This window comes from Vicia villosa, linkage group LG6 (assembly GCF_029867415.1).
Source record: "Vicia villosa cultivar HV-30 ecotype Madison, WI linkage group LG6, Vvil1.0, whole genome shotgun sequence".
NCBI classification, from domain to species: domain Eukaryota; kingdom Viridiplantae; phylum Streptophyta; class Magnoliopsida; order Fabales; family Fabaceae; genus Vicia; species Vicia villosa.
Window position 1 is genome coordinate 94,036,969 of NC_081185.1, and position 15,727 is coordinate 94,052,695.

Below are 15,727 nucleotides of genomic sequence, written 5' to 3' on the forward strand. Positions count from 1 at the left end.
TTGTCAGCTTTACGCCTCTGGCATTTACAGGATGTTTGTAACCATCCATCAGAAGATCCCATAGATCACCATCTAGACCCAGAAAGTAACTTTCCAGTTTATCTTTCCAGTATTCAAAGTTTTCACCATCAAATACCGGCGGTCTAGTATAACCATTGTTACCGTTGTATTGCTCAGCAGAGCCAGATGTAGATGCAGGTGTAGGTGTAGACTTTTCACTTTCATCAACCATCTTTTACTGAAGCGTTTTTCTCTTCCTGAATCTTTTCTAAACACGGTTAAGTGCTTGCACCTTAGAACCAGGCTCTGATGCCAATTGAAGGATAGAAAAACACTTAGAAAGGGGGGGATTGAATAAGTGTGACTTTAAATCTTGGACGATAAAAATAAATTGCACAATTGTTTTTATCCTGGTTCGCTGTTAACGAAGCTACTCCAGTCCACCCCCGCAGAGATGATTTACCTCAACTGAGGATTTAATCCACTAATCGCACGGATTACAATGGTTTTCCACTTAGTCCGCAACTAAGTCTTCCAGAGTCTTCTGATCACACACTGATCACTCCAGGAACAACTGCTTAGATACCCTCTAAGACTTTTCTAGAGTCTACTGATCAACCTGATCACTCTAGTTACAAACTGCTCAGCCAACTGCTAAGACTTCCTAGAGTATACTGATCACACGATCACTCTAGTTCCTTACAACTTAATGTAATCTATTCAAGAGTTTACAAATGCTTCTAAAAAGCGATAATCACAACTGTGATATTTCTCTTAACGTTTAAGCTTAATCTCACTAAGATATTACAACAGCAATGTAGTGAGTTGATGAAGATTCTGAGCTTTGATTGAATAGCGTTTCAGCAAGTTTATTTTCGTTCAGAGTTGTTAAGAATTGGTAACCTTGCTTCTCATCAGAACTTCATATTTATAGGCGTTGAGAAGATGACCGTTGAGTGCATTTAATGCTTTGCGTGTTCCGTACAGCATTGCATTTAATGTTATACGCTTTTGTCAACTACCTCGAGCCTTGTTCACGCTGTGTCTACTGACGTTGCCTTTAGTAGCTTTAACGTTCCTTTTGTCAGTCAGCGTAGTCTGCCACCTGTACTTCCTTCTGATCTGATGTTTGTGAATACGACGTTTGAATATCATCAGAGTCAAAACAGCTTGGTGCATAGCATCTTCTGATCTTCTGATCTTGAAGTGCTTCTGTTGCGTGATACCATCTTCTGATCTTCAGTGCTTCTGATCTCATGTTCTTCTGATGCTTCCATAGACCCATGTTCTGATTCTGCTTCGACCATCTTCTGATGTCTTGCCAGACCATGTTCTGATGTTGCATGCTGAACCATTTGAGACACATCTTCTGAGCGCTGAATTATGCATACTCTTTATATATTTCCTGAAAAGGAAATTGCATTGGATTAGAGTACCATATTATCTTAAGCAAAATTCATATTATTGTTATCATCAAAACTAAGATAATTGATAAGAACAAATCTTGTTCTAACAGATACGAATCAAGCTAAGCTGTGATTTGAATCACATGCTTCAATAAATCCATGATTCCTCTCTTCCTTGTTTGATTTGACTCAGGGGAATGTGTGATTCTACTCACATATCCAAATTTTTAAAAACTCAAGTTTGCAATGGTGTTTTTTAGATTCTATATATGACATGACTTGAATCATTCTCCATAATGGTTCTTGTTCAAAAAAACTCAACTAGTTGACTTAAATCGTAGTGCTCATACTCAAACTCAAACACTTTGAATTATGCATGCAAAAAAACAATTTTATGCATAATACGTATCTAAAAAGCATTGCACTCAATTCTAAGATATAGGCAAAGATCTAACAAGACGAGCCTCAATTAAGAAAGTGATATACAATAAACGATAATAAACGAGACAAGCAGTAAGACTAAAGTCTTAGAGGGCATAACAACTTTAGCATGGTGATCGGCCTGGTGTGGAGGAGCCGAGCAGAGCCAACATGGAGGTGCTCAAGTGAAATGACAGTCCGACAGGAAAGAGGGAGACACTCCAAAGGGAATGAGTTCGGAAGTTTATGGATATTACTTAGGTATTTTTGGTGGATTCGTTCAATGATGAGTCTTGTTTTGTGCCGTATTTGTATATGGTTTTTGCAGTTATAAACATGGCTTTTTCTCACTTATTGTTACACTAAGTCGCATAATGTGTAGAAATCCTAGTGAGAAGCAAGTGTAGATATTCCTAGGATTATATTCTTGGAGCTTGGCAGCCTTTGGAATTATCAAAAGGATTTGGAAAACACTTTAAACACATTGGATTTATGTGATTCATATATTGAAAGTATGAGAGATTGGAAAACACTTGGGTAAAAATAAGGTTTTTTCTTAGGAACTTTGAAGACTATTTTCTTGTAATTGTTACTACCTTGACCGAGAAAAGGGTGAAATTGGCCCACAAAATAAAATCCATGCATGTTATTCCTACCCTGTCTCGACTCTAATAAATGACCAGATGGAAAATAATCCACGAAAATTACAAAGGCTCAAGGTGAAGATATTTGTGGCTGGAAAGACATGAGAGAAATAATGCCAGGGAGAAATACATATTACCAAGTTGAACGTTCTAAGGCCTATAGAGCATATCTAGACATGTCTTAAAGAAAACACCTGATCCAAAGAAAGAAGCGAAAGAAGAACTATAGGATTAACAAAACGAATTATATCTCCCCGTTTGAAAATATGAACAATATGAATGGAAACTAAAAAATGTTTGTCAAGTAAAAACCTTAATAGAATTCATATGAAAATGAAAATAGACGTCAAGCCAAGTACACAATCTTGAAAACCTAAAACATTTTGTCTCTTGCCTTACTCAAAAATTGACTTAGGCATTGGAGTGTTTTGCAGATAACACCCCCTCTTTTATGATGCATCATTTAATCCAGAAGTTGCCAACTATACTGAACTCACACTGGACACAATCATCTTATCAAGTTTCCAACCAACCATTGGGATATTTTGTTTTGGACAGATCGGTGGTGCCTTTTGTGGGAAACACTATATACTATCATTCAAGATATGATAACATTTTACGGGAGACAAAGACTCATCCATTTGCTGGATCCTCGACCAATGGGAACACCTATCCATCCCGGAGGAAAGTGGTTACCAACCAATAAAACTAGCCAGTCCTTAATGGGACGATTGTGAGGCCCCTAGGATGTGTGGAATTTTCTGTGGTATTTGGGACCGGCGATAAGATGAGTTTGATTTGAGTAAATTCTTCTATTATATATTGTGATTGTGTTTCAACTACATCCTCAAACAACCTTCTCTAGCAACCCTAAAGATAGTTTATTCAATTAATTGCACCCTTAAAAAATCGAATTCCACACTCTAGAATATCAAATTGCAACTCTAGATGTCAATCTATCATCATCTTGGGTTTGTTTTTCATCCCTCCCAACAAAGAAAGTGGCCATGGGGAGCCACAAGATCTAGAATTGAGATTTTTTAAATTTATTTTCTTATGAAAGGATTTTGGTATAATCTCTCTCCTTTTTATACTATTTTTTTTTATATCATCTGACATTTATTTTAAAAAAATGTTTCTTTAGTTCCCTAATTTACTTTTAGATGATATATCTCATTTGAGCTGAACACAATTTTAAAAAATAATAATAATTGTTTTGATTTGAACGATAACATGAATTTTATTTATTTTAATATTTTTAATAATAGTTAATAGAATATATATACATCATACGTGAATTGATATATATTGAATAAAATAATATTTAAAAAAATATATTTATATTAAAACAGAAGTATAATTTGTGGTTTAAGTTAAACCAGATAAATAAAAAGAAAGAAAAACATAATCACAAAGCTATATTTTAAATATCTAAGAATTTTCCTTAAAAGAACGAATATCTAAATAAATAACTTTATTATTGTTGTGGCATTAAATATGAAAGAGAAGTATCAACAATAGTATTTTGTACATTTGAAAAGGACATCATACGTGTATCATGTGACTCTATTTATGTAGAACGTCAAAATACCAATTTATTCTTATATATTAAAAAGTTCATACATTTAAAGATAAAAATCCTATTACCAAGCACTCTGAATTATAATGATAAAAATCAAAGCATGCTGTTCAAGTTTCAACAGCATCATATTTCTTATACATTTAGACAACAAATAGCTAATTAATATATTTATGTATCATTTTCCTTTTATCAAACTAAGACATATTGTTTTTTTAAGGTTTTTTTTTGGGGGGTTTTATGACATATTGTTTTCCTTTTATCAAACTATGACATATTGAATGCCACAATTTTGGTACATTAAATTAGTTTAATAATATTATTAGAGACTGGTTAAAAGATTAAAAAAATAAGTGAACATTGTTTAATAAATTAAAAAGATAAATTTTTTATTTAAAATATGTGTATTTAATATATTGAAAATATAACTAATTAATTTTTTTAAAGAATATTGTATATATTAAATGCATTAAATTAAATACATTTTTTTATTTTGAATACTTAACCAGTATCCGGAGGACTTATTAACATGACTCATATTATTAATAGACTACTTCAATCAATTATATTTTAAAAAATAGATATATATCATATGATCAAAATTTAGAATAGGTTTTAAAAATGTGTTTATAATATAATATTAATGAGAATAAGAATAATTATAATATATTTATTATAATATATTTACACATAATTTAGTTAATGTTGTTTTATTTTCTTATAAATTAGTTTAATAATTAAAGTCACATTCCTCTACTAAAAAGAACTTTTTTCTAAAAACTAAAATCGCAAAAAAATAAAATAAAAAGGACAATATCTCGTAAAAACATAATAACTTATTACTTTAAACGAGTTATACTAAAATGAGCGGTATAAATTATTACATTGCTCTCAAAATTAAAATGATAGATAATTTATGTATGACACCACTTTGTAATCCAATGAATCACTCTTAAATTCAAAGTAAAAATTATCTATTAAATTTAAGTTTTCAACTTCTCTACTAGAGCATGAGAGAGTTCTCAAGGTTTTATTTTTAGGGTTGGTTTAAGTACAAGCTATCAAATGATAAATAATTTAAAGTCTCTTTTCATGATAAATTAAAAAGCCAAAATACAACCAACGCTAGACTTTTGATTTGTATAAGGAGAAACTTGCTAAGTTTGAATATCAAGATGGAAATCATTTACGTCCTATGGTACACATTGATGATCGTGCTTATAAAGGCCTGCAAAGGTCATAGAAGGACTCTAGTTGTGAAACTTTTAGGAAAAAGCTTAGAGTTTCATATAATGAGGGATAAATTAGCTACAATCTTTATAGAAATTAAAAAGATGATTTGAGATCATGGATATTGGTAATGGATTCTTTATGGTGAAGTTCGACTTAGAGGTTGATCGATCTACTATCATGGAGGGTGGTTCTTGAATGATATTCGATCACTATTTAACAGTTCAATGTAGGACTCCCGTATTTGTTTCCCCTACGGAAAATATAGATCAAACTATGGTTTGGATTTATTTCTCGGCTCTCAATGTGCTCTATTAAGATGAGAGTATATTGTTAGCTTTAGCATCTACAGTTGGTACACCTGTTAAGGTTGATAGTAATACGTTGAATGTTCGGAGAGGAAGATTCACCCGTGTATGTGTCCAAATTGATCTCAATAAACCGACTGTGGGTAAAGTTTGGATGATAAGTTCTTGGTATCAAGTGGAATATGAAGGACTCCACGATATATGCTCTACACGTGGTTGTTATAGACATCTTACAAGACAGTGCATCTTCAAAACTATGCCGGAAAAAATGAAAAAATGGTTAACATAGCGGAGCCGATACCAACAACCATTGTTGTTTTGTTTGTTGCGCCAATTACATGATCTGTTACTGAAATTGTGGGTACATCTGTTATAATTATTAACCAAAATAAGGAAGAAGATCATGGACAATGGTTGGTAGTTAAGAGGAAAAAATAGAAAACCTCTTAACAATAAAGCTATTAATGTAGATAAATATATTAATGTTAAATCTTCTATTTTAGTGAAGAAATATCATGCTAAAAAATTAGTGCTTGAAAAAGAAAAAGAACATCCAAGAGCACTTAGATGGGATGACAGGGGTCTCTTCGAACTTAACCAGAGGCCCTGCGCTCAAATTCAGCCCTGGGCACGTAGTAGTGTTAAACCTCTTAAGGGAGAGTTTATCGTCTATTATGGTTCTACAAGGCTCGAGGGATTATTCTCTGCAGTTGCGTGCTGAGGATACAGGGTTTATACAAAAAAAAGTCAATAATAATATTGATTTGGATCATAAGAAAAGAAAATTTGGGTAGCCACATAAACTTGGCGTGGGACTTATTGTTTCTATCAAATCCAATGATCCAAATATACCCCCACAAAAGTCATCGGACTAGTGAAGCTAATTTTTAGCCCAATGCACAACACACCAACCAAGCCAATATGTGCATGAGACAAAATTCTAATTCATATGAGGTTGGGTTTGGAATTAAATCAACGATTAAATGTAAGGCTATATAACCAAATTACATTGTTATGTTTGAAGAATCGAGAGACATGAACAAACTATCCAACAATCATGTGCAAGACAGTAGTGTCAATCTTGATCAATACAATATTGATGAAGTTCCAACAACCTCTCTTGATAAAATGGAAACATAGACATTGGTGTTTTGGTCCCTGCTCGAACATGATTATTTATGGATTGGTTTCAAAACATTTTCACATATGTCTTGGAACATTCGTAGAAAATGCAATAGTAATACTAAGCTCCATGTTAGGGATCTATCAAAACACACAACCCATCTGTGTTTTGTGTTTATGAAACTCATGTTCAGTTTGCTAAAGTTGATAAATTTTGGAGCTTCTTGAATTATAAACCTCTTGAAATTCAAGAATCTAGAGGTCACTCCGGTGGTATTAGATACTTTCTTGTGTTGAAAACACATTTATCACGGTTTTGGATAGCATGCATCAAGCTATTACTTTCCTTATTCAGCGTAAGGATGAAGTTTTGTGTTGCACTTGTATTTATGCATCTCTTATCTTGAACTTACACATACGTATTTGGGGTTACCTCTCTCAACTAAGAAATATTGACCATGCTCCTTAGTTATTAGTTGGTGATCTAAATGAAGCATTGTTCTCTTCGGAAGTATCTTGTAGTAATTTCCATCCTACACGGGCTTTTCCTCTAGCTCAGGTAATTACTAATTGTAATCTAATGGATTTACATACAATTGGAGGCATTTTTACATGGCACAAGAATATTCAAATGGCCAAACATGTTTGAAAAAGGTTGGATATAACTATGGTGGAAGTTAAATGGCAATTATCATTCCCTCACGTAGTAATTGAAGTCCTCCCTCAACATGATTGTGATCACAACGCTTTATTGATCAGTTATAGCAAGTTTAAAAGTAAACATTCCAAAAAAACTCACTTTCAAGCAGCTGGATTTCTCACCTTGATTATGAGAAACATGTTGATCATACTTTGAATGCTTCTAGTCCTACTGCATATGCTAAATTGGCTAGCATCAAGGAAAAATCTATCATTTTCAATAAGGAAGTCTTTGGTGATATTTTTAAGAGGAAAAGACAGGTTATGGCTCGTATTAAAGGTGTCCTTTTGTAGTTGGATGTCTCTTCATCATCTAATATCATCTAGTTGGAAAGAGAACTTCAAAAAAATTCTTAGTTATTCTAGAAGAATAAGAACTTTTATGGTTTAAAAGATCTAGAGAAAATTAGATCAAATTAGAGAATAAAAATACCAAATTCTATCATGCTCAAATGGTGATTCAGAGGAGAAGGAACAAGATTACTAGTTTCAAAATTAACAGAATTCAATGTTCTCATGATGAGACTTTAAATATGGACATGTATGATTTTTTCAAGAATTTATTCAATATAATTCTCAATGTGATCTGCACAACCTCTTGCTTCATAACATTCCTCAAATTCTACAGGTTTTTCACGATACCATTCTACTACTGGTATCCATAAGGGAAGTTAAGGATTATATTTAATATATGTCTTCGTACAAAGCACCTTCCCCTGATGGATTTTAACCCATTTTCTTTACTACATACCTGCATATGAGGTGATGTTTGGAAATTAGTGTCCGATGTTTTTTCTTTTGGTCACATCCCATGTGATCTTGTTGATATCCATATCATTCATATCCCTAAAATTGACGAACTTCAAAGTCTCAGTGATTTCAGACCCATTAGTCTATGTAATCTTCTCTATAAGCTTGTCTCTAAGGTCTTGATATGGCGTATTATAACGCATTTAGAAACCCTCGTTGGCCCTCTTCAGAGTAGTTTTATCCCCAATTGAGGCATTGTTGATGATGCATTTATAGCTCAAGAGATTGTTCACTACATGCATACCAAGAAAGACAAATCAGGTTTTCTTATTTTTAAGAATTATTTTGAGAAGTTATATGATAGTGTGGATTGGAATCTTTTGAAAATCCCTCTAGCGGAATTTGGATTTCCAACGTTAAGAACTGATCTAATTATGAGTTGCATCAGCTCCTCATCCTTGTCTCTTAATTGGAATAAGCTTGATAGTTTTGCTTCTATCTGTGGTCTGCGACAAGGTGGCCATATGTCTCCTTACTTATTCTTGCTTTGTATGGAGAAATTGAACCATCTCATTCAAGAAAAAATAAAATCTAAATAACCGGCTCCTCATACGCTTCTCTAACAATGGGCCGACTATTTCTCATTTCTTATTTGCATATGATTGTCTACTCTTTACAAGAGGCAAAACTTCTAAGGTTAGGCTACTTAATGAAGTGCTATAAGCGTTTTGCAAAGCTTCTGGTATGAATATTAATGTCCATAAATCTAAATTCCTTCCCTCTAATACTTTATCTCAGGCAAAGGTAATGAAATTTGAAGGTATGATTAACTTCAAGCATACCTTTAATGTTAGTAAATATCTTGGATTTCCTTTTCTTTCTGGTAGGGTCACAAATGTGAATTTCTCCTTTATCATTTATAAAATTAATTCTTTTTTAGTCGGATGGAAAGTTAGGCTTCTTCGTAGGCTTGGAAGGGTGACTCTTGCCAAGTTTGTGCGTAGTTCTATGCCTATTTTTACCATGCATAATTTGTGGCTTCTAGAAAGCATTTGCAGTAGGACTGATTCTTGTATAAGACAATTCTTTTGAGGAGGAAAATCTTGTCACTAGGTTAAATGGGACACCATAACTCAACCTTCTACTAAAGGTGGTCTTGGAATCAGGAGAGCTAAACTTGTTAATACTTCCATTTTCGGTAAACATGTTTGGGATCTTCTTTACAATCCTGACAAATCATGTGGGATCAATTATTATCAGCTAGATATAATTTTGTAGCCCGCATCCTAGAGACGAATAATTACCATGGAGCATCGTACACATGGCCTTCTATTGCTAAAGTGGTTGAGGCTCTCAAGTAGCGTTTTATCACCAGAGTAAGAAGAGGATGCATTTCCATTTGGTATGATAAATGGCTCCTAAATGATAGAATTTGTGGCATAATTCCTTTGCTGGATGAGGAGGATACGCACTACATATCATGGATGTTTTCAATTATGGTACTTGAAATTTTGACATCATCTCCACCCATCTTCCTTAAGACATTAAAACGGAGATGACTAGTGTCTTTACTAATGACGACTCATATGATAATTTTATTTGGGAACCTTCAGTATCAAGTATTTTTTCTACCAAATCAACTTATTCTTGGTTAACTTTGGAGCCTAATCCATCTCATATTCAGACAATGACTTGGTCTTAGATTTGGAACCTCTAGTTACCTAAAAATAATCGTCCTTTTGTTTGAGTCATCATGCATGGAAAGTTATCTACCAACTACATACACGTCACTCATCGCATGTCAATAGATGTCTCTTGTTATAGATGTGGTGCATCTAATAAAATCATATTACACACTCTTAAAGGTTTCCCTACGGCCATGCAAGTTTGGAACAATTTCAATTTTCCATCTCACATTCATTTTTATGAGGATGATATTATATAATTAAATGAAAATTAATGTGGTCGTCAATCATGACCCTTTATTTCTCATTTGTTGTTGGAGGATTTGGAAATCTCATAACGAAAAATCCTTCAAAGACAATTGCAACTCTCTGGAATATTATTAGCCAAATACATACTCTTTTACACTCCACCCATGCTTTTGGCGGTTCTAATAAGTATCAGCCCCTAGACTTATGTTTTGGCACCCTTCCCCAAAGAATGTGATAAAGGTCAATATAGATGGTAGTTTCATTGGTAATCCAGCCATCCGACTTTAGTTGTCTTTTGAGAAACTCTTCTAGATGTTGGATCACATATTTTATAGGAAGTCGTGGTTTCACGTCTAATATTAATGTCGAGCTTCAAGTCATTTCTCATGGTCTTGATATTTCTTGAAATTATGGTTTCAAAAATGTGATTTGCGAGTCTGACTTTCAAACAACTATGAAATATATTCAAGAGGTTATGCCTTCTACTCATTCTTATGTGTCTTTGGTGAATTATATTCAATCTATTATTCATAAAGAATATGAGTTTGTCCTTGTTTACACGTGACGCAAAGAAAATGCTAATGCTGATTAACATGCTAAATTGAGAGTCTTACTTATTCAAGAATTATTCAAGAATTAAGAATTTTTCAATCTTTTTCCTTTAATTAATATATGTTTAACACACTCTATAAAAATTTAATTCTTAAAAACTTAATTTTCCTGTTACTCCATTTCTTCTTTTTTTTTTCATCCATAAAAAAAATGCAAACACTACCTAAAACTTTATGCAGGTAGCTTTAGAGATATGTTATAACACTAACTTTAAGTTATAACTAAATCTAAATAAAAATCAATTTTACTCAACATCAATAAAACACATAAAAAAAATTAATTTGGAACCAAATAACAACTTTATAAAATCAAACCACTCAGACATTTATTGTCAACGCAAACTCAAACATTATAAACATTTATTGTCAACGCAAACTCAAACATTATTTATTACCGCACTCAAACATTTATCAGAGCAATTTCTTTTTCCAATCAACAAATACAATACCTACCATTAGTTACCATGATAAATATCAAATAAATATGCAATAAAAAAAAACCTCAAAATGAGCAAAAGATATACTATTTACTCCGGACATAATTATAAGCAAAAATTCACTAAATTTATTAAATAATAAATATATTAGTCTAAATAAAAGATCAAATACAAGATGAATCTAAAAAAAAATTGTTTATAATTAAAGTCGAAGGGAGTACTTGAAAAGGGAAATAGTACTCTCAATCACAGTATCAACTAAATAGTTTTTTTATTTTTCGAGTTTAATTACTATGCATTGTCACTGTAAAACTTTTTACACTATCAATGCATCACAACCACTCAATTATATTATTTTTTAAAAAATTAAAATAAAAGTCAAACACTTCCAATAGATTAACGGTTGTGATTTACTGACGGTGTAAATCTTCTTTACGCCGTCAGTGTATTCCAATTAAATTCTTTCTTTAATTATAAAATTTATTATAGTAGTATATTATTATTTTTATAGTACACTATTTTATTGCATTCCATCACTGTCTAGCACTGAAGAAAGTGAAAGTAAAGTGCATAATGCAGAGAGATGCACCAAAAACAGTTAAAACGTATTTAATTTTCACAACCTCCAGCCCCAACAACTTTTTTCCCAATATTCTTAACTCTCTTCCTCAGTTTTCTTCATTCTCTCTCAGTCACAAACCCTAGAAAATCAACATTTCACCTTTTCATGCTAATGGAAATCTAGACACATACCCACCAAAATTAACCTCAAACTCACTTCAATCATGTCAACATTCCACCATTCCACTGCTTTTACCTTCCTCATCTTGTTCCTCAAAACTCAAGCTTTTGATGATGCTGTTTCATCTTTTTCCTTCACAGATTTTGGAAAAGATCCGGTTTTTGAGTCTGGTGTAGGACTATATGGTAATGCAAAGGTTGTTAACGGAGGTTCTGGAGTTTTACTATCTGGGTATGGGAATTCTGGAAATGGGAAAGTTGTGTACAAGAAGGGTGTTAAGCTTGTTGATGTTGGTGGTGAACCTAAGACATTGGTTTCATTTTCAACTTACTTTTCGTTTTCAATGTCTTTGGGTGATGGGAATGGTTTGGCTTTTGTTATGGTGCCAAGTGGGTTTCAAGGTGAGTTTTTTGATAATAGTTCATCTGGTTTTGGTTTTGGGTTGAAGGAAAAGGAATCTAAAGTTGTTGCTGTTGAGTTTATTGCTTCAAGAGATGTTGGAATTGGAAAGGATAAAGACAATTCTTCTGCTAGTTGTAGTGTGGCTATTAATGTTGGTAGTTCTGTTTCTGTTAAGAAAATCAGTGTTTCTTCTGTTAATAAGGTTATGAGAAATGGTGGAAAGTTGCATGCTTGGATTGATTACCAAGCCGGTTCGAGGTGTTTGGAAGTTAGGTTGAGTCAATATGGTCATTCGAAGCCGGTGAATCCGTTGCTATGGCAACCGATTGATTTCACGAATTTGTGGAAGACTGAAGAGATGTTTGTGGGATTTAGTTCTATGAAAGGGAAAACTTCTCAAGCGTGTTTTCTCTACTCATGGAGCTTTAATGTAAGGCATTATCAACGTTGGATGCATTCTAAACCGCTCCGCGATATGGTCTTTACTGCTCATGACGCGTATGATCATCCTCCAGAACCGGACATGAAACCAAAGAGTGATTGTCTTTTGAGAATTCTTGCTGCAATGATATTTGGTGTTGGATGTGGATCATTGGCTGCATTCACGGGACTTTATTTGTGGACGATGTTTGGTAATAGACGTCCGGTGGTTCCAGAGGAGTTTGTTATTCAGCCGGTAGATTACGAGTACAAGAAAGTGAACATTGTTGTAGATAAACCCCTTAAAGATTCTAAGGAGTAGATCTACCGGTTGAAACTTGTTGGACTCATGTGTTGTAAATCGGTGTTCCTTGTATTCAGGTTATGCTGTATTGTAGTTCGGTTAAGAACTAATTAAGTTACTTTTTCTGATGTTATTGTCTATTTTTGAGAAAATTAAGATTGAGATCCCCTCTGCATTAACTGTTACATGGCAAATTTCTATGTTATCAATGTATATTATGATGTTGGCTCGCCGAGTTTATTCATGATTTATCAAGCATTTGTTCTCTACAGATTACATTGCATTCTTATAATGTAACCTTAAAATGCTTGAAAAAAACCTTGAGCTTTGTTTATGTTAGTTTTAATTATTGAAGTTTTCCTTTGTCTAGCATTTATAACAGTTTGGCATATTGTTATTAAATAGCCTCTCTAAAATGTGTATGTTCTGTGATTGTTTTCTGAAATAGTAATAAACTAGTCATGTGACTTTGCATGATATAGTCTTGTAGGTGGTGGAAATTTATTTTGATCATTATTGCTTGGGAAGCTATATGTTGCTCACCTATATTATCTGATCATTTAGGTATTTCCTTTTTTCTGGTTTTTTAGGTGTTTTTCTTTGTTGGCTTTATTGCTTAACTTAAACTTATTTGAACGAGGTGTTGTGGAGTTCGGAGAACAAAGCGTTAGGAGTGTCAATGGATTAAACGTTCAGGATCCAAGAGATCTTGACACTACATATTCACTCAAAACCTTGAGGCATTAGGGGTACGAGTCATTTTTCTTATAAACTCAATAGAGAATTATCACACATCATTCATTGCTAAACAAGAGTGTTTAATCTTTTAACTTTTACTTCTGGTTCTGATTTTGGGGGTTAAATTTTTCAAATGCTACTTGGAAGAGTTATGTGGAAGTGATGTATGTTCTTGTCTCTGGTACTATCTTTACTTAAGCTGCTAATTCATGGAGTAGAGTTAAGTTTAGTGTTGTTTGGATCTTGATAGAATTGATTGTGTAAAGTTGATTTTAATTCACTTTTCATTGCATCTGTTCAAGAAAGTAACATGAATCACATTCAACAACTTAAATCCTATGAAGAATAGAAGTTTATCAACCCACAATAATTCTAGATATAAATGTTAAATTGAAGACAAGTTTCTAAAGCTAATAAAAGTTTCAAATATAAGGGACGTACCGAGAAGTCGTAAACTAATACAAATAACAATTACAGATTTAAAGTCTTGAGAGACTTGGATAAAAATACAGATCAGAATGCTAAATTATGAAATGCTAAATTATGAAGTTGTGATAAATCTTACTTTCAAGCTTCATATATCTCTTTCAGAAGTCTTACCAATTTGGGAGACTACCCGGAAAGCACCAAGTATTTGTTAGGTTAGGAGGAATTTGTTGATCATTACACTAAATTTAGAGCAACCACATAATTTAAAGCGCAATCACACAAGTAAATTGAACATCACATATTTATCTAATTCTTTTAAGATATCAAATATATAAATCATCTCCACATATATGGTGTTCAAATCCACTATTTCATCTAGTGTGAAACTCTTACTCGTATTTGGCATACTAACAGTCCTCCCTTTATAAGTGAGTGGATATATTTGACATACAATTGTGTTGTCAATGACATGAACGTCAACGAGATATGCTCTATCTAACCACCACAATTGTTTAAAGGGCTTTTGATACGACGATTCAATCAAACCATAAACTTTAATATATGTTAGTGTTAACATATGAGGTGGATCACCGGAGCAGCATGTGATGTAACTTATTTGTTATTGGTTGTGATTTGGTAGTGTGGTGTTTTGGTCATACTTGGGAGTGATCTATTATTTATCGTAATTAAACTTGTACACACCTCATACAATTGTTATTCTTACTAAAGTGGTCTTTGAGATTGTTAATGGATAAATACAACTTTAATATTATAATTGACTATGAGATAAGTAATGACACTTATGTAATTTGAATATGCTCCATATAGCTCAAAACTTCGACTGTTCCGGAATGCTAGATTATTGATTTTTAGGCACACTAGTTCACTAGGTTAACATTGAGAGTAGATTATTGGGCCATGTCATCCTTTAATCACAAAGTGAGCACCTCAAATCTTGTTACTTAGAACCTTGCTATTGAGAGACGAACTTTAAAATCCATAATGTATTTCAAGTCCCTTATATCTTTAGGTAAAAATAAGTTTTGAAGCCCAAAAAGAAATAGAAGTACCCTTGGCAATATAGACCAAAAAGAAATAGAATTACCCTTGTTATAGTGAGATCTGAATAATATGACTGACTACTTATTGAGTTGCCATCAGGACTAAACCCTAAACCCTAGTAGGGTATGAATGAATATGAAACAATTGCCATATGCCAACACTCGTTTTTCAGCTATTTCCAATTTGTTCATATGTGATCGACCAGATAAAAAGTCATAATTTCGTTTTTCAGTTATTTCCATTTTGTTCATGTGTATTGTAAAGATTGACCGGATAAAAAGTCATGATTCTTTCTTGGTGGTATAAGAGAGTTTAAGCCAATTCAGAATAAAAAAACATGTCACTATTACAACTCTACATATTCACTCAGAACTCTCTGTTCAAAGAACTTATACTGCAATTGGGCAGAGATAAACATTAGAGTTCTGTCAAGTCTACTAATCTACATTTCGAGCATTTTGGTTTTATAGTTGTAATTCATTATAACTTC

General features: G+C 33.0%; 1 protein-coding gene across 1 annotated transcript; it reads left to right on the plus strand.

Annotated features, from left to right (window-relative positions):
• The first annotated feature begins 11,711 nt into the window (after nt 1-11,711).
• On the plus strand, nt 11,712-13,241 carry LOC131611892 (L-type lectin-domain containing receptor kinase VIII.2-like). Its single transcript, XM_058883726.1, has one exon. The coding sequence runs from the start codon at nt 11,926-11,928 to the stop codon at nt 13,024-13,026; it is 1,101 nt and encodes a 366-aa protein (XP_058739709.1). The 5' UTR covers nt 11,712-11,925; the 3' UTR covers nt 13,027-13,241.
• Nucleotides 13,242-15,727: the final 2,486 nt, after the last annotated feature.

Coding starts and splice junctions, on each gene's coding strand:
- LOC131611892 (XM_058883726.1), top strand. CDS start 11,926: ATGTCAACATTCCACCATTCCACTGCTTTTACCTTCCTCATCTTGTTC.